Raw genomic sequence first — 24656 nt, 5'->3', positions numbered from 1 at the left:
TTGAATAGTTGTGGAGAATAAAAAGATGGGAGGGATGGTTTAATGATTCGCTAGAGACGTTAGGTAACATTACATAAGGGCTGCTCATTGCAGCTGGTAGACACAGTTGTTGACCAAATTGCACTGAATTATAACTACTGCACACACAAAAATTGCTTGCTGAAACGAAATGGATTGGACGGAGCTTATTCCCGCATTGTTCCTCTTTATCCTTACAATTACCTTCATTGTGAAACTGGGTGGTTTCTGGAACAAGAGCTCCCAAAATTTTCCACCAGGACCAAGGCCTTTACCTCTCATTGGGAATCTCCACATCATGGATCTGAAGATGCCTTACAGAACCATGCTAAAGGTAAAGATTCTGGTTCTTCCCATGGCAAGGCTAAAGGGTACTGGGGCAGCCCAGCCAGATGAGTGGGGTACTATTATTATTATTATTATTATTATTATTATTATTATTATTATTATTCATTTTGTTCTTTTAGAGCCTATAAATCTCATCTCCCCTTTGTGTGTTACAGAACCTCCTCTTATCATTCCCAATAAATAGTCATAGGACCTAGTTGCATTTTATGACAGGTAATTTAACAAGGTGTCTGGGGGTGTCTGGTGTCGAATCCTGTTTGACTCTGCCTCCATTTTCAAGGATGCAAAAGTGCCGGTGCAAACCTTGCCTAGCCCAGCTACCTCCTCCTTCTTAACTAGATTTGAGAGGTGCCATTAAAGGTGTAATCTTTTATTACTACTACTACTACATTTTGTTCTCTTAGAGCCTATAAATCTCATCTCCCCTTTGTGTGCTACAGAACCTCATCTTATCTTTCCCAATAAATAGTTGCAATTTATACCTGGTAATTTGGACAAGGTGTCTGGGGGTGTCTGGTGTCGAATCACGTTTTACTCTGCCTCTATTTTTAAAGATGCAAAAGTGCCGGTGCAAACCTTACCAGCAGCCAGGACCTGCGGAGGAGGGCCCTTGCTTGCCCAATCCCAAAGCTCAGGACGTAAGCCATGCAAGTAGAGGTGCCCCCCCCCCCCGCAACAAAAGGAGAGTGCTAGGGGTGTGTCAAGTGTTTGATCAATGTCTTGGCTAAGTCTATCCCCATCTTGTTATACTCTTGCATGCACCACCTGTTTGTACCATGGAAACCCATTTTGGGATGCTTGCACTTATTTTACCAATACTGTAAAACTTTCAAGTCCAAGGAGGGCACTGCAAATGAAACAAAGAGAAAGAAAAATAAGCTTTGCAGAAAGATATTTATTTTATTATGGCCTCCTTCTAAATAAATAAAGTCCAAGTTTGATTTTTGAAACAGGTATTGCATACACTTAATCACTCCTTCTCCACCATCTTCTTGTGGAAAATGATGACTAAAGAGAGGGGTTGGGGAAGGATACCACAGACCAGACCCACCAGTGAACTTTTAGCATTTTCTAATATGCTGCCGGGGTGATGCAAAGGATTGGTGTATGTCTGCATGTTTCTTTTCTGGCTCTGCCTTACTGTTTACAGCACCCTGGCATGCAGCCATTCATTCACAGCGAGTGTTTTTGTTTGCCTTAAGACTGCAGATGATACATAATTACTGCTATCTTATTTGGTTGGTTGCTTGCCTTAATGTTTCCAAACTTTGTCCACATGAAACTCAAGAGAGGCTTGGAACGTCACTGGGGGAGATGGTCAATTGATGATGATGATGATGATGATTTGATTTGATTTATTTCTGCCCTTTCTCCAAAGGCCACTTGATGGGCCAATTGATGGAGGTGAATAACGTGAATTTGTTGTTGATTGAGAAAGGGGATGCCAAGGTGTGAGAAATTATTAGTGTATGCAGGTGCATTTATTTCTGAAGTGTTGGTCCCCCACCACCACCACCACCAAGGCAACTCATATCCCTCTGGCAATCTTCAGCATGCCTACTCATAAGTAAATCCCTCTGAAACCAGTGAGGCTTACTCCCAGGTTAGTCAAGTGAGGATTTCCAACTGTTGTGGAATGCACCACTCTTTGTTCTTTTCACATGGAAAGAAGCTACTTGTCTTGTTACCTGTAGATTTTATCAGTGCTCCTTCCTTAAGCGTCTAGGCTCTTTGTCAAAGTGTGCAGAACGGTCTGGATTTCACTGCCCAGTTTTTACAACATTAAACCTCAGGGCCCGCCAGCCACATTTTGTTGCTTGAAGCAAAATATAAAATGACCCCGCCCACACACCATAGCTGCCAAGTTTTCCCTTTTCTCGCGAGGAAGCCTATTCAGCATAAGGGAAAATCCCTTTAAAAAAGAGATAACTTGGCAGCTATGCCACACACACACCAACACCTTCTCTTCCACCTCCTGACACAACCGGAAGTGGCCTGGTTAAGTCCTGGTGCACTCAAGGCAGCAGAGGGAGCAAAAAGAGCAGCACTCTTCCCAGGTGGCAGTGAGCAGCATGCGCCTTGGGGACCTTGGAGCTAAACAGAGAGACAGAGGAGGAGAGTCTTGGTGGTTTAGGCTCCTTGGATCTGCTGCACCTCTCCTGTTTCGTGGTGAGGCCCCGGGGACCCCAGTTCCCCTTAGTTAATAAACACATGGACACAAATAAAGCCCACAACTTTATTGCTTACAGATGTGAGTGGTTTGGCTTAGGCATTGGGTGAAACCAGACTATATCCTGATTCCTGAACATCCGCAGGAAGTCTCTTAAGGGTCAACCACCGGTAGGGAGAGCCCTATGATATACATCAATTAAGAGCTCCCCCAGGGTTCCCAATGGGGTTGTAGCATGGCCCTAGCCAACGCCCCGGCTTCGGACAGGATCCACACTCCCGGATCCCTTTAACGGGATACCCTTAACAAGGAGGGGCAGGCAGAGGCAACAACCTCCCCTCCCATAAACAAGGCTTACACAATGCCTAACCTTACAAAGTTGTGATGATTGCTACAAGGTAGGAAAAAACCAAATGGCTGGTCAGAGGAGTCTTTCCCATAGAGGCTGATGGCTCGTTGCGCCAGGGCGCCAGCCTCTCAGAGGCGCTGGCGGGGTGCAACGAGTCACTGAGCCCTCTGCGTGCGGTGACAGCTCTGAGAGAGGCGCAGCATGGCAAGGACGCAGAGGAAAAGAAGCAGCCACCAACCGCGGGAGGCCAACCTCGTTGCCTTGGCAACTGGCTGGGCCTGCCCCCTTCGCTTCACGTGGATTGGTGGCTGCTCGATGGAGGGGCGTGGTGTTCTTGGGATGGAGAGGGAAATTGGATCTCACGGCTGCTACTGCGCCCACACTCTGTCCCTTGCCCGCCTCGACGACTCCAGGCCGAACGGGCCAGTGCAACTTTGCCCCATTCAGGGACGGGGGCAGATCTGGAGCCGCTCCCGCCACTGCCGCTCCTGCAGCTCCCTCAGGCGAGAGATGGCGGCCGCTGGGCCAAGCAGCCTCCAGGCCGGGAAGGTGACGGGAGCTGGGGAGTTGCCCACACCCCGGCCAGGGCAGAGAGGGGTCGGTGCCGGAGGGAGGGGGCGCTGGAGGGACCTTTGCACCACAGTGCTGGATGGGCTTAAGACGGTCCTGTGGCTGGAATTTGCCAAGTGGAAAAAATGCCTACCTGACCCCAACAATAAGGCAACCAACATTAGTCCATAGCAAGGCCAAAGTCAAGCAACGCATAAAAGAGGGCGGGTGGGCTGGGTGATGTGACGAGGACGCAAAAAGGGGGCCGCCCCCTCAGCTGCACTGTGATTTAAACGGCAGTGGCCAATGGCCATGCCCCCCGGCTAACCAGATTGGTCAGCCGGGGGGGGGCGTGAAATGCCTGGGAGTACCGATGATGCGGGAAGCATTCTTCCGCCCACTGCTGGGTCACACAGGGGTCCCAAATGCCCTCCCACAACTCCCCCCTCCCCCCGGGGAAGGGGACTGGTCTTCCCAGCCCGCTGCCTGAGGCTAATGGGCAAGCAGGCATTTTAAACCTGCATTTTAAAAGTAAATTTTAATTTGAAACATAAAACAACAGGTCTTCTCTCCTTAACTGCCTCTAGCGCAGCCCTCCTGCTTGAGCCTAACTTTTAAACTACTGTAGATTAGAGAGGTGCCATTAAAGGTAAATCACATTTATCCTTACAACTGCCTGTTTTTGTTCTGGTTTTCTGAGCACTCCTAGGAAACTGGGTGATATGATTGATCTGCTGTTGTTGCTGCTGCAGCTAGTAGTAGCAAACATCTATAGTGTCACTGTAGGATAGACAATGAGCTTTATCATTATGTCATTTGGATTCTGTTCTGCACAGTGATTTGCAAAGATACAAAAGTAAATTCATTCCGCAAAATTACTATTCTTAAATCACATGTTTTCAGCTTGATCCAAGGCACAATGACTTGGAAGTGATTTCTACTTACTCTAGTGGCATTTATTGAATAAAACTGAAAATAATCTTACGTGAAAACTTTACCACTTGATTCTGTAGAATAAAATAGCCCTTAAAGGGTAAAGGGGGCCCTGACCATCAGGTCCAGTTGTGTCCGACTCTGGGGTTGCGCCGCTCATCTCGCTCTATAGGCCGAGGGAGCCGGCGTTTGTCCGCAGACAGCTTCCAGGTCATGTGGCCAGCATGACAAAGCTGGCAAACCAGAGCAGCACACGGAAACGCCGTCTACCTTCCCGCCGGAGCGGTCCCTATTTATCTACTTGCACTTTTGATGTGCTTTCGAACTGCTAGGTGGGCAGGAGCTGGGACCGAGCAACGGGAGCTCACCCCGTTGTAGGGATTCGAACCGCCGACCTTCTGATCAGCAAGCCCTAGGCTCAGTGGTTTAACCCACAGCGCCACCTGGCAAGTGTGCAAGCTTCTGCAGTTTTGGATCCATGAGAGTTGCTTTACATTAATGTATTATTTGAGTACCCTTGAATAGTGAGAAGGGCTTTATTTGGTGACCACACTGTGTTCGTTCTGTTGAATTTCAGTGGTCAAAAGAGTATGGCTCTGTCTTCAGCATCCAAATGGGTCCCAAAAAAATGGTGGTCCTGACAGGATATGAGACGGTAACGGAGGCCCTGGTGAATCAGGCCGATGCATTTGCAGAGAGGGCCATCAGCCCAATTTTGGAAGAGCTCACAAAGGGCTTTGGTGAGTCCGCTCCTTATGTAGTATCTGGTACTGCTTGCAAATAGATTAACCATGCCAAAAGAGTCTAATCTAAAAGTTATCATGGGGGAAATGCGAAGTATACTTTCCCCTCTCTGTAGATTCGTGGCTTACTCTATAACAGAGGTTCCCAAACTTATTTGGCCTATCACCCCTTTTTCAGGGGGGGGGAAACAAAACTCAATGCCCCGCTGGAAATCTAACTTCTTTATGCAAACAAACAGTCCCATCTGCCCCAGGGACACGGCCAGCGCTACAACCCGCCTGCCATTGGCCAAATGGGCAGGCAAGTTGCAATCCACTTCTCAGGCCTGGGTGAAGCCGAAAAGGGTTCACCCAAGCCCGGGAAAACCCCACACCTCCAGCACAACCACGAGATCAGGGGAGGAGTTGTTGCCATCCCTTTAATGATGCTCAACCTGGCGATAAACATCATTACACAACAGATGAAACACGTACGAACGATTTTTCAAATTTTTCTTCTCTTCTTCCTTTATAATAATAATATAATATGAACAGGGCTGCCTTCAGATGTCTCCTAAAAGTCTGGTAGTTGTTTTCCTTTTTGACATCTGTTGGGGGGGCGTTCCACAGGGCAGGTGCCACCACCGGCTTCCACCCCCTCCCTTTATTTTTATTCAATGCCCCCCCCCAATTGCACCCGAGGCTACTAGCATCCCCCAGGGGGTGGTATCGCCCACTTTGGGAAACACCGCTCTATAATTTGGGAATAGCTTTTGAATTTTCCTACCAATCTGCAGACATTAGGCTGATACTGGGTCCCACCACACTCCAGCCCCCCCCCCCATGTCACATGAAGCTTCATCTGCGGATTTCTGTAGATCAAATGAAGTTGGTTTTTTTAAAAAAGAGTATTCCAGAGTTCCGTAAGGTGCTACTGAATAAACAAAAATGAATAAAAGATTGTATATGTGTATAAAAGGCTGCATACATGTACAAGGGATTTCTATGGACTGTCTCATTTACTCATTTGTTAAATTTCTATTCCGCGGTAACATCATAATCATGAAAATCATTGTCTGAAGGAACCTTTAAAAGGTTGTTATCGGGGGAGCACTGGCATGTGGCACACACAAAAAAAGACAAGGCCACAGCAGCTAACTTGAAGTTAGCAGTTTTATTAAGGAATTAAAGGACGATCCATGCAGAGACCCATGAGATATGCTCATTTATAGTGAGCCATTGCTGAGGCTGCCTGGTACCTCCCACTTCATTCTATTCCTTCTGAGTCAGGCCCCTCCCTCTGTCTCTTCTCTTCTTTGCCCTGTGTTCTGTTATGTGAACTTCGGGGCTTCAGCTGAAGCTGCTAAATCTGACTCCTGTATTTGCTCCATGCTGGGGCACCTGCTTGTTAGCCCCCTTTCCTCACCCTCTAAGCTCCCAGCCTCCAGTACCTCCCAGTTCTCCTCCTCTGAGGTGCGTCCAGTTGTCCACCACCAAGAGCCTGACTCCAAGTCTTCTTCCTCTGCACTTTCCATGGGAGGCTCTTGGTCAGGCAGTTTCCACCACCCCTCCTCATCTAGCCAGTCCCTGGCAGTTGGGGGTCTGGTCTGTGCCTGTCTCAATTCTGTAGTTAAAGGCAGGGCCGGTGCTAGGGTTTTTTGCGCCCTAGGCGAGATCACCTTCTGGCACACACACACCCCATTTCCCAGAGTTGTTGAGATTTTTTAGAAAAAAATAAAAGTGGAATAAAAAAATAGAATAGAAAATAGAAAAAAATAAAAAGTAGGGGGAAAAAGAGAGTTCCTTTTTCTGCTCTCCAGAAGCCGCTCAACACCTGAGCACCTGAGCAGCACCGGGGGCGGGGGGCAGAGGGCAGGCTGGCCAGCGCCCCCTCCATTTTGGCGTCCTAGGCAGCAGCCTAGTTCGCCTTAATGGACGCGCCGGCCCTGGTTAAAGGATGAGATCTTAAATAGCACATCTATGGCCAGAATGACTTCGAACTTGCCCCATTTTTCTCTCTCTTCAGGTGTAGCTTTTTCTCACGGTGAAAACTGGAAAGTGATGCGACGGTTTGCGCTAACCACATTACGGGATTACGGCATGGGAAAGAGGTCCATAGAGGACAGAATTGTGGAAGAGTGCAGTGTCCTGGTTAAGAAATTTGAATCTTACCAAGGTGGGTTGGTATTTCTCTCCTGTGTTCCAGGGTGTATCTTCTTGTTGGCATCTCTCTGCCTCGAGAGACAATGGAGTGTGCCTCTGGGGGTTAAGTCAAACCACTACATAAGCACAGCAATTTAAAGATGCCTGGAGTGTTGTGTTCCATGTATCCACACTTCCTCTTCTCCCGATGCTTTTCCTTGGGAAAAGCCACTCTTCGGAGCAGTTTGGGTTTCCCCCAGATCACCATTAGTTCTGATCTACTGCTAAAGAGTGGGTTTCCCCTTGGAATGGAGTGGGGAAAGGGGAAAAAACTGCTTCACCCATGCCTAGAAAGTGTGTGTGAAGTGGAAGTGTGGATGAGCCCATACTTATGGTTAACTCCAGAACTACAGTTCCCAGGGTTCCCTGTCGAGACGTAATCGGTCTGTAGTTTGTATATTATATTCCAGTAGCTCCTTTGACTTCCAAGTCCTCTTTAGCATTTCTTAGCTGACATATGGCCACATCCAGCAGCATTTAGGATCAGTTTCTTAGATAAATGAAGTCTACACATAGGTAAGCTGCCAGTAACAAAGAGCAGACTTAAAGACAATGCCATTCCATACTAGGAATCTCAACAGAATATTTTCGTTTAACTGTCATATTTATGTATAGGAAACCCATTTGAGACCACCACAATTATGAATGCAGCTGTTGCCAATATTATAGTGGCCATACTACTAGACAAGCGATTTGATTATGAAGATCCCACATACATAAGACTTCTGAAGTTGATCAGTGAAAATGCCCGGCTTGTTGGAAGCTCTTCAGTCACGGTAATCTATTTTCCCCCCCAATGAAAAACAAAAAGAAACAGTTGATTGTAATAACAGTGTATGCAATGTGGGCAGGACAACCTGTTTATTGTATATTGTTCAGGATTCGCTATAAAACACAGAATCTTGGTATCCTGAGAAACTTAGCGGTGATTTGAAATATTTAGAAAACTCAGACAGATGACACAATTATCCCATAACTATAACTAAGTCTTTCTGGCCTTGCTGCCAAGGACAAGGAAGAACCAGTGACAGCTGGTTCCACGAAAGCTCAGAAGCGGCTTCCAAGGCCAGATCTCCCTCTGAAAGTGAACCTCCAGAGCAGAATCACAATAGCCTATTATCCCGGGGTTGCACATAAATTATGCTATCCTGAGGTACGCCACTCCAAATGCCATTCCAGAGCCTCCAGGAGACACTGCTGACTGCTATGGGGCAATTTGACCAACACCACCCTTTTTGCCAGAGTGATTTTAAGAAGTCTTTAAGGTGTCGTTACTAAACATTAATTCAACCTGAATATATTATTGTTTTGTATTGATATGGGCAATCATGCTTTGAGACACACATCTGAGTGTACACTACTGGGATTTCCTAACGTTTTCTTCTTTTTTTAACATTTTTATCCTTTCAGCTGTATAACATGTTTCCTGCTCTTGGTTTTCTTTTGGGGGCTCATAAGACTGTCCTTCGCAACAGAGATGAGTTCTATGACTTCATAAATGTCACGTTTATAAAACACCTCAGAGATTTGGATGAAAATGACCAGAGGAGCTTTATTGATTCTTTTCTTATTCGACAGCAAGAGGTAACAGAGTATTTTAAGTTTGCCCAGGAGAAAGTATAATTTTAAAAAATTTATTTTATTGATAAATCACAGAAATCACAAAAAATACAAGAAAAGAAAAAAACATTGAATCATACATTATTCAGTATTCAAATTGTACATAAACAAACTAAATTGGTAAACTAAATTAATTTAGAAAGAAAAAGACAGAAGAAAAAAGAAGAAATAATAATAATGATGATGATAATTTATTATTTGTACCCCGCCCATCTGGCTGTGTTTCCCCAGCCACTCTGGGCAGCTTCCAACAAAGATTTAAAATACATTAAAATATCGCACATTAAAAACTCCCCTGAACAGGGCTGCCTTCAGATGTCTGCTAAATTTAAGGTAGTTGTTTATCTCTTTGACCTTTGATGGGAGGGCATTCCACAGGGCGGGCGCCACTACCGAGAAGACCCTCTGCCTGGTTCCCTGTAGCTTTGCTTCTCGCAGTGAGGGAACCGCCAGAAGGCTCTCCTCGCTGGACCTCAGCGTCCGGACTGAATGATGGGGGTGGAGGCGCTCCTTCAGGTATACGGGACCGAGGCCGTTTAGGGCTTTAAAGGTCAGCACCAACACTTTGAATTGTGCTCAGAAACGTACTGGGAGCCAACTGGGAGAAAGAAGAAAGAAAAAATAGCAAGAAAGAACAGATAGAGATGCAAAAGAAAAAAGCCAAACAAACATTCGTTTATCAAACACTTCCACCGCTTTTCACACAGCATTTATACATTTTTTTCCTGTTAATTCAAAATAGTCCTTTAGAGACACATATTATGAGGGATGAAAAAAATATTGAAAACCCTGCAGAAATTAGAAAATGTTTTCAGAAATACTATAAACAATTGTATAAAAGAGAAAGGGAGGATATTAATTTTTTTATCAATATACAGTATACATTTTATTTCTTTATTCTGTCTCTTAATAATGTTCTATTCTGGTATTCGTGCATAGTAGCCTAATACATTTCTATCTAATTTTAATTTCCTGCAGGGTTAGTCTAAACATAGGAGAAATTTTCAATTCATGCTTTACGTGTATGTTTGCAAGTGATTGCATAAGGAGTATTCAGGAAACCTCATTTCAGAAGCACACTTTCTAACTATTCCACCATCATTAATGTGTTACAGAAACAGTCTCTGCAGGGCCCAAAGGTTGCGTGCTTATCAGCGTTTCTGAAAATCTACCTTGATCAAGTGGCACCTGTTGTGCAATTGTTAGTCTGTTGTTTCTTGCTATCCCATTCCTTTTTGTGGACACAGCAGAGGCTGAAGAGGAGATTGTATAGCCAAGGCTGCCAATTATGCTAGGTTTTGTGCTAATAGTACAAAGGGGGAATAGTGGCTAGTTTGTCCTGCTAGAAATTCATTGCAGTCTGAGGATGGCCACATTTGGACAGGTAGGGGTAGCCATTTGGAGGAGTAGGAATCGATTTGCTCTTTGCATTTCTCCTCCTTCCACTTAACCTCCACATTTCTGATTCCTCCCTTTCCTCCTTCCTCTGCTCACTCCCCTCTGGTTCCTGGCAGGACAGGCAGCTATTATCTGTGCTGCTCCTCCTGATGCTATTGAAATACAGGCACATTAAACATAGGCTCACAACATAGGCACATTTAACTTGTCTTATGCACTTGGCTTTTTTTTTTTTTACAAAATCAAAAAAGCAGTGGGCATCCAACAAAAAAAGTCTTGGCAATCCTACGCAGCATTGAACCCAATGGGCTTTGACTATAAATTGTTTTGGCTCTATCTGGAAGGTAATTCTTGTGTAAGTTGAGAGTCACCTGTATACAGTTACTGATTCACACTTGTGTGCATATAAAGGGTTAACCTCAGCTCAAGTTACCTGAGTGTGTGTGGCTCTCAGCAGACACTGTTCCCCAGTCTGTTCTCAGTCTGTTGCTCTTCATGCTTCCTGGAACAAGCAATGAAGGAGCCATGCAGCTTCTAGCTCCCTGCAAGTGAACGGACTCACTTCAAACGGGGGATTTTATAGCCTGCACTTTTGCTAATCCAAAGATTGCACGGTCCTTTTCTTTTTAAGCTGCTTAGAACCTTCTTTCATCTTTGTTTTACTGCCAGCAGATGGAGACTTGTTTGATGTAACTGCAGGAAACTGTGTGAGTAAAATACTCGCTTACTGTATTTGCAAAGCTAAATTCTGTGATTTATTCCAGCCTAAGTATTTTCATGTTTATGTTTGTTTAAAGCTGGATTAGGGCAGATACAAATCTAACCGGGTGCTTGGAACTTTAACCACTGTGCTCAACTCTGCTCCTGGAGATTAGGAATCTCTCTTTGTACAGTGGTACCTCAGGTTACAGACGCTTCAGGGTACACATTTTCAGGTTACAGTCCATGGGAAACCCAGAAGTACCGGATAGGGTTACTTCCGGGTTTCATCGCTCACGCATGTGCAGAAGCACCAACGCTGCGGTTTGCGAACGTGCCTCCGTCACGGATTACATCCGCAACCCGAGGTTCCACTGTATAAGGTTTCATGAGCCATTGTGCCAGATGCAATAACACATTCACACACACATATACTCTGCTCTGAGATTCCTTTTTGAGGACAAATAGTGGATTAAATTTCTCTTTTCCACTGCAAAAACCAGGCATAAATTCACTTCTACAACCAGTAACAAGAAGGACACAAAGCTTGTCCCTACTATACTGTGACCTCCATCACATGTGGTGGGAGCTTTGATCTGCAACATCTAGAGGGCACCATGTTGCGAAGTTTAAACCTCAGTTTAAAGAAGGTTAACCAAATATAGTTCCAGACCAACGTGCTATTTCTGTGTCATTCTTTCCTTTTGGACTCTGAGTAAATATATCAAAGATGTTACGAGATGTTCAGCTGAGAAACTTTGTATGCAAACATACACAAAATAACCTCAGTTACGAACACAATTGTCAATTATATAAACAGGCGTAAGCGGCTGCTGTAACAAGTCATTCAAAAATTTAGAGAGACAATGTAAAATAACATAAATGGCACAGCCACGTGTTGCAAAGTATCAGAAAAGGATTTAGTCCAACATAAATGCAATGTCCACAGTCATAGTTCATAGTTCATTTGTCATAGTTCATATGGGGTATCCGTATGGAAATAAATCAGTTCAAAAGTACTTACAAATAGATGTAAATGCTTGAGTTCCACAGAATGAGGTGTTCACCAATGTTTAGGTAGGTGGCAACGAAGCGTCCGAATGAAGATCGGGTGGGGCATGGGAATATCCACAGGTGAAGGTGAAGACAAGATTCCTAGGGTATATACCTTGTTTCGCCACAGTTGGCTTCTTCAGTAAGCATGTAGTTATGTATCATAAAGGAATATCAAGTCAGTCTTTTACCACCCAAAAAACCAGTGATAAACTTCTCCATGTAAGTACATACCTTTCAAAAACGGAGTATTAACTAGAGACTCCAGGTGTAACACCAGATAATGCTCCTATTTTACAGGAAAAGATCAAGGACATATAAAGGTCTGACTACAGATAATAACAGGTGTGATCAATCAAAGGTAATACTTAAAGACGCTTAAAGAGACAGTGTGATAGATAATATAAAGCTCAATGAAATTAAACAGATTATGACACCTCTGAGTCTTCTAGCTCATCCAACACACACATAGGGTATAATCTTAGATCTGGACAGTCTCATCGGACTTTTTCCAGGAGACGCCCCAGATGCCTTTACAAGACGTGACTCCCACCAACAAGAAGCATTCATTAGCTGTTAATCTTTTGGACAGAGTTCTTACTACTGTACAGAGGAAACTTACTACAAAAATAATAATGCCACTAGTTCCCTTGTCTAAACAAATGCTGTTGGCTGAGGAGTTAAGCACCACAATTAGCATCAGAGAAGAAGGAGCTGGGTTGCCAAGCTACAATGAGGAGCAAGACACTTTGGGGTGTTGAGCCCCTCTATCTTATGCTTGGGTTGTATATATGTGTAAATAAATCCTATATCATCATTATGGCATAGTCTGGAAAACCTGGAATCTCTCACTGCTCAGCGGTTGGGTTGATGTGCAATGATGCTATGGATCATCGGGTCCTGTCAGGTATTCATTTTTATATTTGCACATGAAATTGTCTCACTCCATTCGTTTTAACTCTTTGCAACCCAGGAGGAGAAGAAGAACAAGACGAATGCATATTTCCACAACGAAAACTTAAAAGCTGTTGTGGGTAACTTATTTGCTGCTGGCACGGAGACCACTTCCACTACACTGCGCTGGGGACTGTTACTAATGATGAAATATCCTGAAATTCAGAGTGAGTGCTTTTCATTGGGTTGGCTCCCATTATTCTGAGCTATTTTAATTCCAATTTTATGTAACTATTAGAGCAAGAGCTGAAACAGCAGCAGGAGGCGATGAGTACATTGCCCTTCCTGTTATTGTGAAGACTGGTGTGAATTAATTAATCGACCAGGGAGTGGGTGGGATTATATAAGGTGATTATGAATATGAAAACACTGGAAACACATATTGTAGAGCCCTGCTTGGTCAGGAATCTCCATGAAAATGGCCACAGGGCCGTCTTAAGCGCCCCTGGCGCTGTGGAGCAACGGATCCCTCCGGCGGGGCCCCCCCCGCCCCGTTTCCCAGCACGGTGGGCGGACGGGCGGGCGCAGCTGCGCGTCAAACTGGCGGACCGGCCGGCCAGTGGGCACGCGCAGCTCGCGGCGCCCTCCTGACGGGCCGGCGCTGTGGTGCCCTGCGCCACCGGGGGTCTACCTAGAGCCGGCCCTGAATGGCCAACTTAGGAGAGCTACAGCCATTTTCCCACGTGATATTTAAATAGCCATCCTGGATGCATTTGTCTCCATCAATATATCAGGCATTGGCTTAAATCAGTGGTTCTCAATTAGCCAATTACTGAGGACCCCCTATTTTTCAAAAGCCAAGCCACAGAACCCGTACTTTTGAAAATTTTGATAACTCTATGGTAGTTACCTGTGCAAGTCATTTAAAAAATGTGGGGGAGCCTCTAATAAGAAAAGGATTTTAGGTGTACTAAAAAAGACCATAAAATTTGTTATATTTCCACACAAAATGACAAAGATTTAGTTGGGGGAGAGACAAATTTAATTTTATTAACTTATAGTACAAGTGAACAAATTATGACATGCCAACAGCTACTAAACCTAAATAATAATCATAATTTACTTATTGATTTATTTACATGCCACCCATCTGACTGAGTTGCCCCAGCCACTCTGGGCAGCTCCTAACAAAATGTTAAAAGCACACTAAACCTAAATGTGATGGGAGAAATCATGCCTCTTTTTGTCTAAAGCAATCCCTTTCACATCTGGTTCAATATTTCCTACTTTTATTCTCAAATCTGTTTCAACATCAAGCCGATTTCTATGCTTGTTCTTCAGATAACAAAATGTTGAAAATGTTTGTTCACAAAGTTATGTGGAACAAAAGAGATCTAGATTTTTTTGAAGTTTTTTCACCCAGCTTCTTAAAATCAGCAAAACCCTTCAACCAAAATTGGCCCAGTCGACATTATTTGAAAAATGAATTCAATGAACCACAACAAGTTACGTCAGCAAGTGCATCTTGCTCTTCCACAAATAGTGTTAGTTGTACAGCCCCACATTCAAAAGGATTCCTTATCCATGGGTTTGGTAATCCCAGAAGATAGTTGCTAATTTACACAGGTGCTCAGTGATATAATGTTTTACTTCTGGTATCAATTCTTCATCACTGCCCTCCAGAAATGTCTCCAATGTTGGGATGTTAGTGAGGCTAGAACCTTCTACTCGGCTTGCCGAAATTTTTAAATAACTGCCTCAATCTTATCTTCAATGTAAAAAATATTCACATCGCTACCTTGAAGGCTTGTGTTGAGAATGTATGTGAAAATGTCTATCATACACAACCATGCAAAGTTGTTCAACTGATCACATAGAAATTTTGAATCTGTCAAAAATTTAAATCGGAGGGTGAGCTGTTGTGCTAATCATTGTGGCAATTTGCTTAGCTATTTCCCCTGTTGGACTTCCAAGATGACAGATGAATCCCAAACACATAAGGCAAGATTCACTGAAAACCCAGCCTACAAGTAGTGGGAGAGTCCTATAAACTTGAGAGTCGCTGAAAGCAATTAGAAGTTCTTTTCAGTTAAAAAGTAGAGAGCAAAGGGAAGGGATCTCTTACCTTTTTTAACGACAAGCATGTAAGGTAAACGGTAAAGGACCCCTGGATGGTTAAATCCAGTCAAAGGTTTCTCTGGGGTTGCGACGCTCATCTCACTTTCAGGCCGATGGGGCCAGCGTTTGTCCACAGACAGCTTTCCGGGTTATGTGGCCAGCATTATGTGGCCGGGTTATGATTAAACCTCTTCTGCACAACGGAACACCATGATGGAAACCAGAGCACACGGAAATGCTGTTTACCTTCCCATCACAGTGGTACCTATTTATCTACATTCACTGGTGTGCTTTCGAACTCCTAGGTTGGCAGAAACTGGGACAAAGCAACGGGAGCTCACCCTGTCGCTGGGATTCAAACTGCCGACCTTCTGATCAGTAAGCCCAAGCGGTTTAGTGGTTTAGACCACAGCGCCACCTGTGTCCCATGTAAACCCACTCCGTGGAGCAAGCTGTTCTCTCTCCTTCTCCCTATTCCCCGCTCCAATTGCAAGAGCCCTAAGAAATTGTGTCAGAGATTTTTGCCCAATCCCAGCTCACTTCCCATCCAGGAACAATTTCACAAGTTCCCACCCCCACCCCGGCTGGTCCTGAGCAGAGGCTGGATGATGCCTGAAAGGCTTTCACTGTGCAATCAACAAAATATGTGAGTCCCAAAGCAGGCGATGGTGCTGCAGACTCGCAGCAGTCCCTGAACCCCTCATTGAGAACCACTGACTTAAATGTTTGTCCTGTTTGAAAATACCTGTTTCAGATTAGATTTGAGAGTCCAGGGAATCGAAGAACCAGTTTGTGGCAGTTTTATGCTTCAGAGATTAATATTTTGAGAAACAAAAGCCAAAGTCAAAGTGATAATCTTAGCAGAAAAATGAATGTTTTTCTTTTTGTTTCCCACAGTAAAGGTCCAAGACGAAATTGCAAAGGTTGTTGGATCTTCTCAACCAAGGATTGAACACCGAACAAAAATGCCTTATACAGATGCTGTGGTCCATGAGATCCAGAGATTTGCTGATATTGTCCCAACCAACCTGCCCCATGCAACCACTGTGGATGTTACCCTCAAAGGCTACTTCATTCCAAAGGTGAACTGTTGCCTACTAGTTACAATATATTTTAAGGCTTTCCTGGGAGTAAGCCCCATGGACTTCAGTGTGGGTGACATCTGAGCAGGCTTGTATAGGATTGCACTGTAAGCATACAATCTGCCCTTTGGAAGCTGTCAGGCATCAGCTTCAACCCGTTAAGCAGATCTCAATGGGAAGGAGAACAAGGTTGGAAAATAGACTATTTCTGGTGGGAGATGCATTAAAGTTTTTCATACTAAAGACATTTCTCAGATTAACTCAAATCTAATTTCTCCTGCACTAAATATTTATTGTACCCAGAGACATATGCTTTATTTTAAAATAACTCTTGCTTTGTTTTTTCAGGGGACATACATCATACCATTGCTGTCCTCTGTGCTGCACGATGAATCTCAATGGGAGAAACCACATAAATTCTACCCTGAGCATTTTTTCAACTCTGAAGGAAAATTTGTAAAGAGAGATGCTTTCATGCCTTTCTCTGCAGGTAACTCTTTTTTTCTTCTTCTTCTGTTTATATCTGCATAGTGTGTGCTTTGTCAATGGGATTTTTACATGCCTGGAATGTAGAATACTGTGCAAAGGTAAGGATCACATCAGTTGCTGTGGCCATTTCTGCTACCAGATCTGGTCACCCATGAATGTTGCTCACCAGGGAATGTGGCCCTCTGGCTGACAAAAGTTTCCCACCCCTGGTTTTCAGCATTGCAGGGGAGATAGTATTGGGGGTACGTAATTCTTTTAAGATGGGCACCATTAGCAGTTACTTTATCACTTCATTTTAGTCGGCTTCAAAGAATTTGGGATATTATTAAACAACTGCTAAACCCAGTTTCTCTGCTGCCTGTGCTTCCTTACAGGACGGAGAGCATGTTTAGGTGAGACTCTTGCCAAAATGGAGCTCTTCCTCTTCTTCACAAGTCTCCTGCAGAGATTCACCTTCCAGCCACCCCCTGGAACATCTCAAGAAGACCTGGACCTTACTCCTGCAGTTGGGCTGGCAACATCGCCCATGCCCCACCAGCTCTGCGCTCTGCCACGTTTCTAAGACTCACAAGTTCCTGGCTTGCTTATCCTACCTGTGTGTGCAATGCGAGCCTTTCTTAAAACAGCCCTGAATCCCATAAAGCTAGCGTTGAAGCATCTAGACCTGAATTCTTATGACACTTGGGGCCAGGGGTGCCAACTCTATGGGGCTGAGGTGTCTGTTGGAAGGGGACCATGCCCCCTCAATGTTGAGGGGGCGGAGGAGACCATCCGCAGAACTGAGCGCAGTGCACAGCAATGCAGCTCCAGTGACCGGCTCCTCTTGAGTGCAGGAGGAGAGGAACCACCTGCCATTGAAGCCACGCCATGCTGTACTCCATGCTTGGTCTCCCCTGACGATGTGATGTTGTGCACTCATGATGTCACATCTTGGGCGCAAGTTGGTGCCTCTGCTTCAGCCATAGAGATCAACCGACAAAACTGGTTTCTTGTATTCACACATTGCCTTCAAATATCTCAAAGCATCATGTTCCCAGTTAAATGTCCAAATATGAGCCAGTGATAATGGTTTTACTTGGAAAATACAACAACTATACAAGCTGCAGAGACCCGAAAATATTTTTATATGCAAGCAACCTATCTGTGAAGCTCCCTCATGCGGAGCGAGTGGGCTCAATAAGTCATGTCAGACTAATCTGATCTCATTTTTTGACAGAATTACAAGCCTGGTAGATGAAGAGAACGCTGTGGATGTAGCCTATCTTGATTTCAGCAAGGCCTTTGACAAGGTGCCCCATGATATTCTTGTAAAGAAGCTGGTAAAATGTGGGCTAGACAATGCTACCATTCAGTGGATTTGTAACTGGCTGACTGACCGAACCCAAAGGGTGCTCATCAATGGCTCCTCTTCATCCTGGAGAGAAGTGACTAGTGGGGTGCCACGGGGTTCTGTCTTGGGCCCAGTCTTATTCAACATCTTTATCAATGACTTGGATGATGGGCTTGAGGGCATCCTGAGAAAGTTTGCAGATGACACCAAATTGGGAGGGGTGGCCAATACCCCCGAGAACAGGATCACCTTAACAGATTAGAGAATTGGGCAAAAGCAAACAAGATGAATTTTAACAGGGAGAAATGTAAAGTACTACACTTGGGCAAAAAAAATGAAAGGCACAAATACAGGATGGGAGACACCTGGCTTGAGAGCAGTACGTGTGAAAAGGATCAAGGAGTCTTGGTAGACCACAAACTTGACATGAGTCAACAGTGTGATGCAGCAGCTAAAAAAGCCAATGCAATTCTGGGCTGCATCAATAGGAGTATAGCATCCAGATCAAGGGAAGTAATAGTACCACTGTATTCTGCTCTGGTCAGACCTCACCTGGAGTACTGTGTACAGTTCTGGGCACCACAGTTCAAGAAGGATACTGACAAGCTGGAACGTGTCCAGAAGAGGGCAACCAAAATGGTCAAAGGCCTGGAAATGATGCCTTATGAGGAACGGCTTAGGGAGCTGGGTATGTTTAGCCTGGAGAAGAGGAGAAGGTTAAGGGGTGATATGATAGCCATGTTCAAATATATAAAAGGATGTCATATAGAGGAGGGTGAAAGGTTGTTTTCTGCTGCTCCAGAGAAGTGGACACGGAGCAATGGATTCAAACTACAAGAAAGACGATTCCACCTAAACATTAGGAAGAACTTCCTGACAGCAAGAGCTGTTCGGCAGTGGAATTTGCTTCCAAGGAGTGTGGTGGAGTCTCCTTCTTTGGAGGTCTTTAAGCAGAGGCTTGACGGGCATATGTCATGAATGCTTTGATGGTGTTTCCTGCTTGGATGGCCCTTGTGGTCTCTTCCAACTCTATGATTCTATGATTCTATGATTCTAACCTCTTTTGAATTCTCAGAAGGTCCAATGTTCAGGTTTAGAAAAGCATTAAGAAACCCTCTTGCGTAAATATTGAACTAGTGAGAAATCTTTCAGATAGTCTCAGAATCTCCTGAACTCCTTCTTTACAAATATTCTGCATTTGGCATTTGTGTGTAGCTAATTTAGTTAATTAATATACCGGTGCCGGCAACATAGGGAGATGTTCTTGGGGAAATACTGGCCTTGAGAGACCAGTGTATCTTATCTAAATCTGACCCCTTCTCAACATTCCAGCGGGTCTCAGAGTCGCTCTTCCCACTACTTACGAACTCCAATCCTCCCAAACAACAAAACAATTCGAGGGCCTGGTTTGACAGAGACTGCAGGAATCTAAGATCCTTGCTTAGAAAATTACAAAATAAGGTAAAACAGGAAGGGACTCTGTCCTCCATGGAAAACCTGCACAGGTGGCGTTCTCATTATAAAAATACTCTAAAATTTAAGAAATCCCTCTACAGAAAGGAACAATGGGAGGCACTTGACAAAGCGATCAAATTGCAGGCCGACAAAAAATTCTGGGAAATAATTGCTCAGGGAGTTTCACCCAAAGGGAAAATTGTAACCAACAGTATTTCATCTAACTTATGGTACCAACATTTTTCCCGGCTATATACAGCTCCAAACATTGTTGAACCAAGCCAGTTTCCTCCTCTTAAAAACGATCTATTAATGGGCTGGGATCCTGTTACCGAATTAGAATGCTTACAGCTAATTAAAACACTCAAAAATGGCAAAGCTCCCGGTGAGGATATGATTCCCCCGGAGGTGTTTAAACTAAATGCCCAGTGGTGGGCCGCTATTTTGGCCCAACTTTTTACGGTAATAAATGATACATGCAGAATCCCACCAAACTGGAAACTGAGTCTCGTAGCCCCCATCTATAAGAAGGGAGACCCCCAAGACCCTTCAAACTACCGCCCCATAAGTCTCCTGGACATCGCGTATAAACTTTATACTCGTTACCTGCTAAATAAACTGGTTGACTGGGCTGACCACTCTAACTTGTTTAATCCGGAACAGGCAGGGTTCAGAAAGGGCCATAGCACAACAGGTCATTGTTTGGTACTACAGACAATGATAGATAAGTATACAAAGGTACATAAGAGCAAACTTTTTGTGGCTTTTGTAGACCTTACATCTGCTTTTGACTCAATTTGTAGGGACAAATTATGGCAAAAACTATATCAAACAGATATCGATAGACGACTTCTCAAAATACTTAGAGAGTTACATACAGATACCACAGTTAAAATCAGAACTGGGATGACAGGCAACTATACTGACCCAATGCCACTGGGGAAAGGGGTTAAACAGGGTTGTTTGTTAGCGCCATTCCTCTTTAACTTTTATATAAATGATGTTGTTCAGCATATGGCGAAGTACAAGTCATCAGCTCCTGCCCTGGAAGGCAAACACCTGAATATATTGCTATATGCTGATGACATGGCTGTCATGGCACTTACTCGAAGGGGTCTACACAGCATGCTGGAGGGGCTCGCAGCTTATTGTTCCCAAAACTCTCTAAAGATAAACTATGACAAAACAAAAATTGTGGTGTTTACTAGAGCTCGCCACACATTTAGATGGTCTTTAGACGAACGCATAATTGAACAGTGTCCTCTTTTCAAATATCTTGGTATCACCTTCCAAGCTACATCTAGCTGGCTTGCCCACTTCAAGGCCGCAACCCTTCTAACACGTAGGACAATCGGTGCTCTGCTCAGCTTTTTTTACTCAAGGGGAGGGCAACTGGTGATCCCGGCACTAAAAGCTTTTGTTGGTAAAGTGATTCCCCAGATGCTATATGGGGTAGAACTCTGGGGATGGAATCAGAAGCTGCTAGAACGGCTTGAAATCTTCCAAAAATTTTATCTCAGAAGAATTCTAGGCCTCCCTCAGAGTACTCCGGCAGCTTTCCTAAGAGTGGAAGTAGGATTACCTTCTGTGTCTGCCAGGGCCCACTTAAGATTTCTGCGTTTTTTCACCAACCTCGCAGATGCCTCGAACACCTTATTGGCTAAGCAAGCCTTTGTATCTTTACAACATAATACTACTTGGCGTCAAAACCTATTAGATATTCTATCCAGATACAATCTACCTGAGTTTAATACTCTCAAACTGTGGAGCCCTGATAAAGTTCGGGAATGGATCTTTGAAAAAGACGCCTTTTTGGACACCACGAAGATAAAAAATTCTGGGTTTTCCTACTGGTTTCCCCGAGTAAAAGCAGTCAAAATCTGTGCCAACTACTTGGTGGAGATCACTGATCCCACCCTTCGGAGAGCTTTTACTATGGCGCGGTTCCAAACATTGCCAACTGCATATCTGACCGGTAGATTCACAAAAACCCCAGTAGAACATCGTTTATGCCCTTGCCTTATGAAGATTAAAGAGGATCTTACCCATTACCTCCTCTATTGCCCCATTTACTCGGGCTTTAGAGACGCAATGCTGCAAATTATACCCAACTCCATAATCAATCCTGAAGACAGAGTAAAATTTTTGTTGGTTGATGCAAACCCACATATTACCCATGCGGTAGCGGTTTTTGTGATGGCCATGAAAGCCAGGGAAAGATTTATAGATGACAATGTAAAGACCCCTTCATCGTCTGTTTAACTCGCTTGTTTTCCTTCTCTTCGTGTTTTGTGGGATGAAGGTTTTGTTGGGATATTATGAAATGGATTTTAATATTTTTAATTATTGTTGTGTTGATATTTGTGTACAGGCATGGTCCTCACAATAAACGGATTTGATTGCTTTGATGGTGTTTCCTGCTCGGCAGGGGGTTGGACTGGATGGCCCTTGTGGTCTCTTCCAACTCTATGATTCTATGATTCTTCAAATCCATGGTTTGCACTCCCTTACCAATTCCTGTCAGTGGGGAATCCAGGTCTCCCCACATCTGAAACAGTGTCCTCAAGTGTAGCCTTAAAGGGGAGAAACAAACATTCACTCTAATATCAGGAAGTAGCAATCTTCACATGTTACATTCAACAAATATACAATCTGTGTATGCAAGTACAGTAGCTAAGTTGTACACTCATACAATTATTCACAGTTATTCACTTTAAGAAGGCTGATTTCAAAAAGCTTAAGGAACTACTGGGTGAGATCCCATGGCCAGAAATACTCAATACGAAGGGAGTCCACCTTTCTTAAAGGTGAAATGCTGAAGGCCCAAATGCAGACAATTCCAGCAGGAAAGAAAAGTGGGAGGCACAGATGAGCTGAGATTCAAGAAGGACACATTTAAGAAATGAAAAAAGGGGGAAATCACAAAGGAGGAATATATATGAGTAGCCAACAGTTGCATGGAGAAGGTCAGGCAGGCCAAAACTCAGAATGAACTCAGGCTTCAAGAGAGGTTTTTTCAGCTATGTTTGAAGTAAGAAGAACAAGCAAATAATAGGTCCTCTGCATGTAGAAAATGGAAAAATGCTAGGGCAACAGAGAGAAGGTAAAACTGTTCAACACCTACTTTGCCTCTGTCTTCACCCAAAATGAAAGCAGTGCCAGACCTGGTGATAACAGAATAAATACTGCATGATAGGAAAAGAGGTGGAAACCTAGTTACACCTAGCTACAGTGGTGCCTCACTAGACGAATTTAATTCGTTCCACGGGTCTTTTCTTATAACGAAAAATTTGTCTAGCGAAGCCCATAGGAATGCATTGAATTTTTTTGAATTTTTTTTTTGCCCATAGGAACGCATTAATTGAATTTCAATGCATTCCTATGGGAAACCGCGATTCGCTAGACGATTTTTTTGTAAAATGAATTCGTCTAGCGAGGCAACCTCCGCTAGAAAAATCCTTTCTTTAAGCGAAAATGTGAGGGACAGGGGATATCGCGAAGTCCCTCCCCTCCTGAGTTCAAGCCCGTCCCCGAGCAAAGGGGAAAGCAGGGAGAGTTCCGATTCCAGTGGGGAAGCAGGAAGTCGTGTCCGAGGCTCAGGCAAGGTAGAGGAGCCAGGGTCCCAGGTGGGACAGGAAGGGGCAAGCAAGGGGGGAAGACCCATCCCCCCAACTCCAGAATTACGCAGGAAGAGGAGGGGCAAGAGGATGGGTCTGCCAAAGCTTTTGTGTTGGAGAAAGACGCGCCAAAAGCCATTAGGAGGTTCTGAAACCGACTGACCACATCACTCCGTGTAAATAGCAATGACTTGAGCACTGTAAATACGCAGCACCAATAAAAGAATAAAATGCAGAGCTGCGTGGCGTCGTTACTCTGAAGTAGTCCACTCCGGCCACCGTGACAGCAACCTCCTAATCATTTTTGGGCTACTTTGGAGTTGCCGGGATGAGTGTGTCAGAGGCGGAGAAGTGGCGGCAGATCGCGGAGCAAGCCCAGCTAGAACTGCAGCAGCTATCGCTGCAGGCGCAGGGAGAATTGAAGGCAGCTAAAGAGGAGACTAAGAAGGTCCAGGACGACCGGCTACAACTTGCGGAACAGGTGAGAGAGCTTCAGGAAAAAGAGCAGCAATTAAGGGCGGTGGCGGTAGACCTCCAAAACAAGCTGGATGCAGAGAAAAACAAGGCGGGAGGGGCACCCCAAGTCCAAGTGCTGCCAGGAAGGAGAGCTGGGACCCTAGTTAGCAAGTTCAATGGAGACCCGAAGGAATTTCAAGGCTTTGAGACTGAGATTGTGTATGCTCTTGAGCTGCACCACGATGAGTTCCCTGATGATGAGCACAGAGTAGCGTTTATTGTGGAGCACCTTACCGGGGCAGCCAGGGAGTGGCTAAGACCGTTAATTGCAACAAGGAATCCTTGCATGAAGAATGTCAAACTATTTCTAGAAGGTTTGAAAACGATGTATTCGTCCGATAGTCATATGGACCAGACTAAGGAGGAACTTCATAATTTACGCCAAGGAAATATGACAGTTCGCGCGTATTGGGCGAAATTCACCATGCTGGTGCACAGATTGGGGTGGGAACTGGGGTCCCCCCCAATGCAAGCGGCGTTCTACTTGGGGTTGCATGAGGAGGTGAAGGATGAGCTCTCGAGAGGTCCAAAGCCCAGTGATATGGATCAGCTGAGCAAAGCGGCTCTGGCGGTGGGGGTGAGACAGGAATCCCGGTGGAGCGACAAACAAGCAACGCGCGCAAAGCGGGCTTGGTTCCCACGGTCGCAGGAGAAACCACTCCCCCAACAACCCTTTCAAGCCACGCCTGGGGCCAGCCAGGACCAGGAACCCATGCAGATTGATAGCGCGCGCGCGCGGGCTTTTCAAACCCCAGCGGCGCCAAGACGCAAGGAGGGAAAGGGCGGGAATTGCTTTCTCTGCAACTCCCCCCAGCATCTCGTCAGAGACTGCCCACATCGCAGGGAGTGGCAAGGAAGGGCGGGAACGGTGGTGCCCTCCCCCACTGACGCAGCACCACAGCAGGGAAACGGGAAAGCCTGGCTGCAGGAGACAAGGGGCAGCAGCCAGGCACAGTCAGCAGACAACAGCCCCAGCCCACCCACCCGCACAGAGAGGAGCAGAGCCAGCCCACCCCTCCCAGAGCAGGAGTGGTTCTAGAAGTCACGCTGACGCTCCCAAATGGCTATCCCCTGACAGTCCTCGCCTTAATTGA

The 24656-nt window shown here is 44.9% G+C and overlaps 1 protein-coding gene across 1 annotated transcript; it reads left to right on the top strand.

Moving 5' to 3' along the window:
• The first annotated feature begins 31 nt into the window (after nucleotides 1-31).
• LOC118082629 (cytochrome P450 2K6-like) lies at nucleotides 32-17648 on the top strand. Its single transcript, XM_035110393.2, has 9 exons — nucleotides 32-352; nucleotides 4945-5107; nucleotides 7116-7265; nucleotides 7907-8067; nucleotides 8702-8875; nucleotides 13035-13182; nucleotides 15971-16155; nucleotides 16504-16645; nucleotides 17019-17648. The coding sequence occupies exons 1-9, from the start codon at nucleotides 170-172 to the stop codon at nucleotides 17204-17206; spliced, it is 1494 nt and encodes a 497-aa protein (XP_034966284.2). The 5' UTR covers nucleotides 32-169; the 3' UTR covers nucleotides 17207-17648.
• The last annotated feature ends 7008 nt before the right edge of the window (nucleotides 17649-24656 follow it).

Source organism: Zootoca vivipara, chromosome 3 (assembly GCF_963506605.1).
Source record: "Zootoca vivipara chromosome 3, rZooViv1.1, whole genome shotgun sequence".
Taxonomy (NCBI): Eukaryota; Metazoa; Chordata; class Lepidosauria; order Squamata; family Lacertidae; genus Zootoca; species Zootoca vivipara.
This window is presented reverse-complemented; position numbering and strand designations above follow the sequence as displayed.

Excerpts from the sequence above, each read along its gene's own strand:
- LOC118082629 (XM_035110393.2), top strand. The coding sequence starts at position 170 with ATGGATTGGACGGAGCTTATTCCCGCATTGTTCCTCTTTATCCTTACA. Across the intron at positions 8,876-13,034 it reads TTCTTATTCGACAGCAAGAG|GAGGAGAAGAAGAACAAGAC; the intron begins GTAACAGAGTAT and ends TTTGCAACCCAG. Across the intron at positions 16,646-17,018 it reads TTTCATGCCTTTCTCTGCAG|GACGGAGAGCATGTTTAGGT; the intron begins GTAACTCTTTTT and ends GCTTCCTTACAG.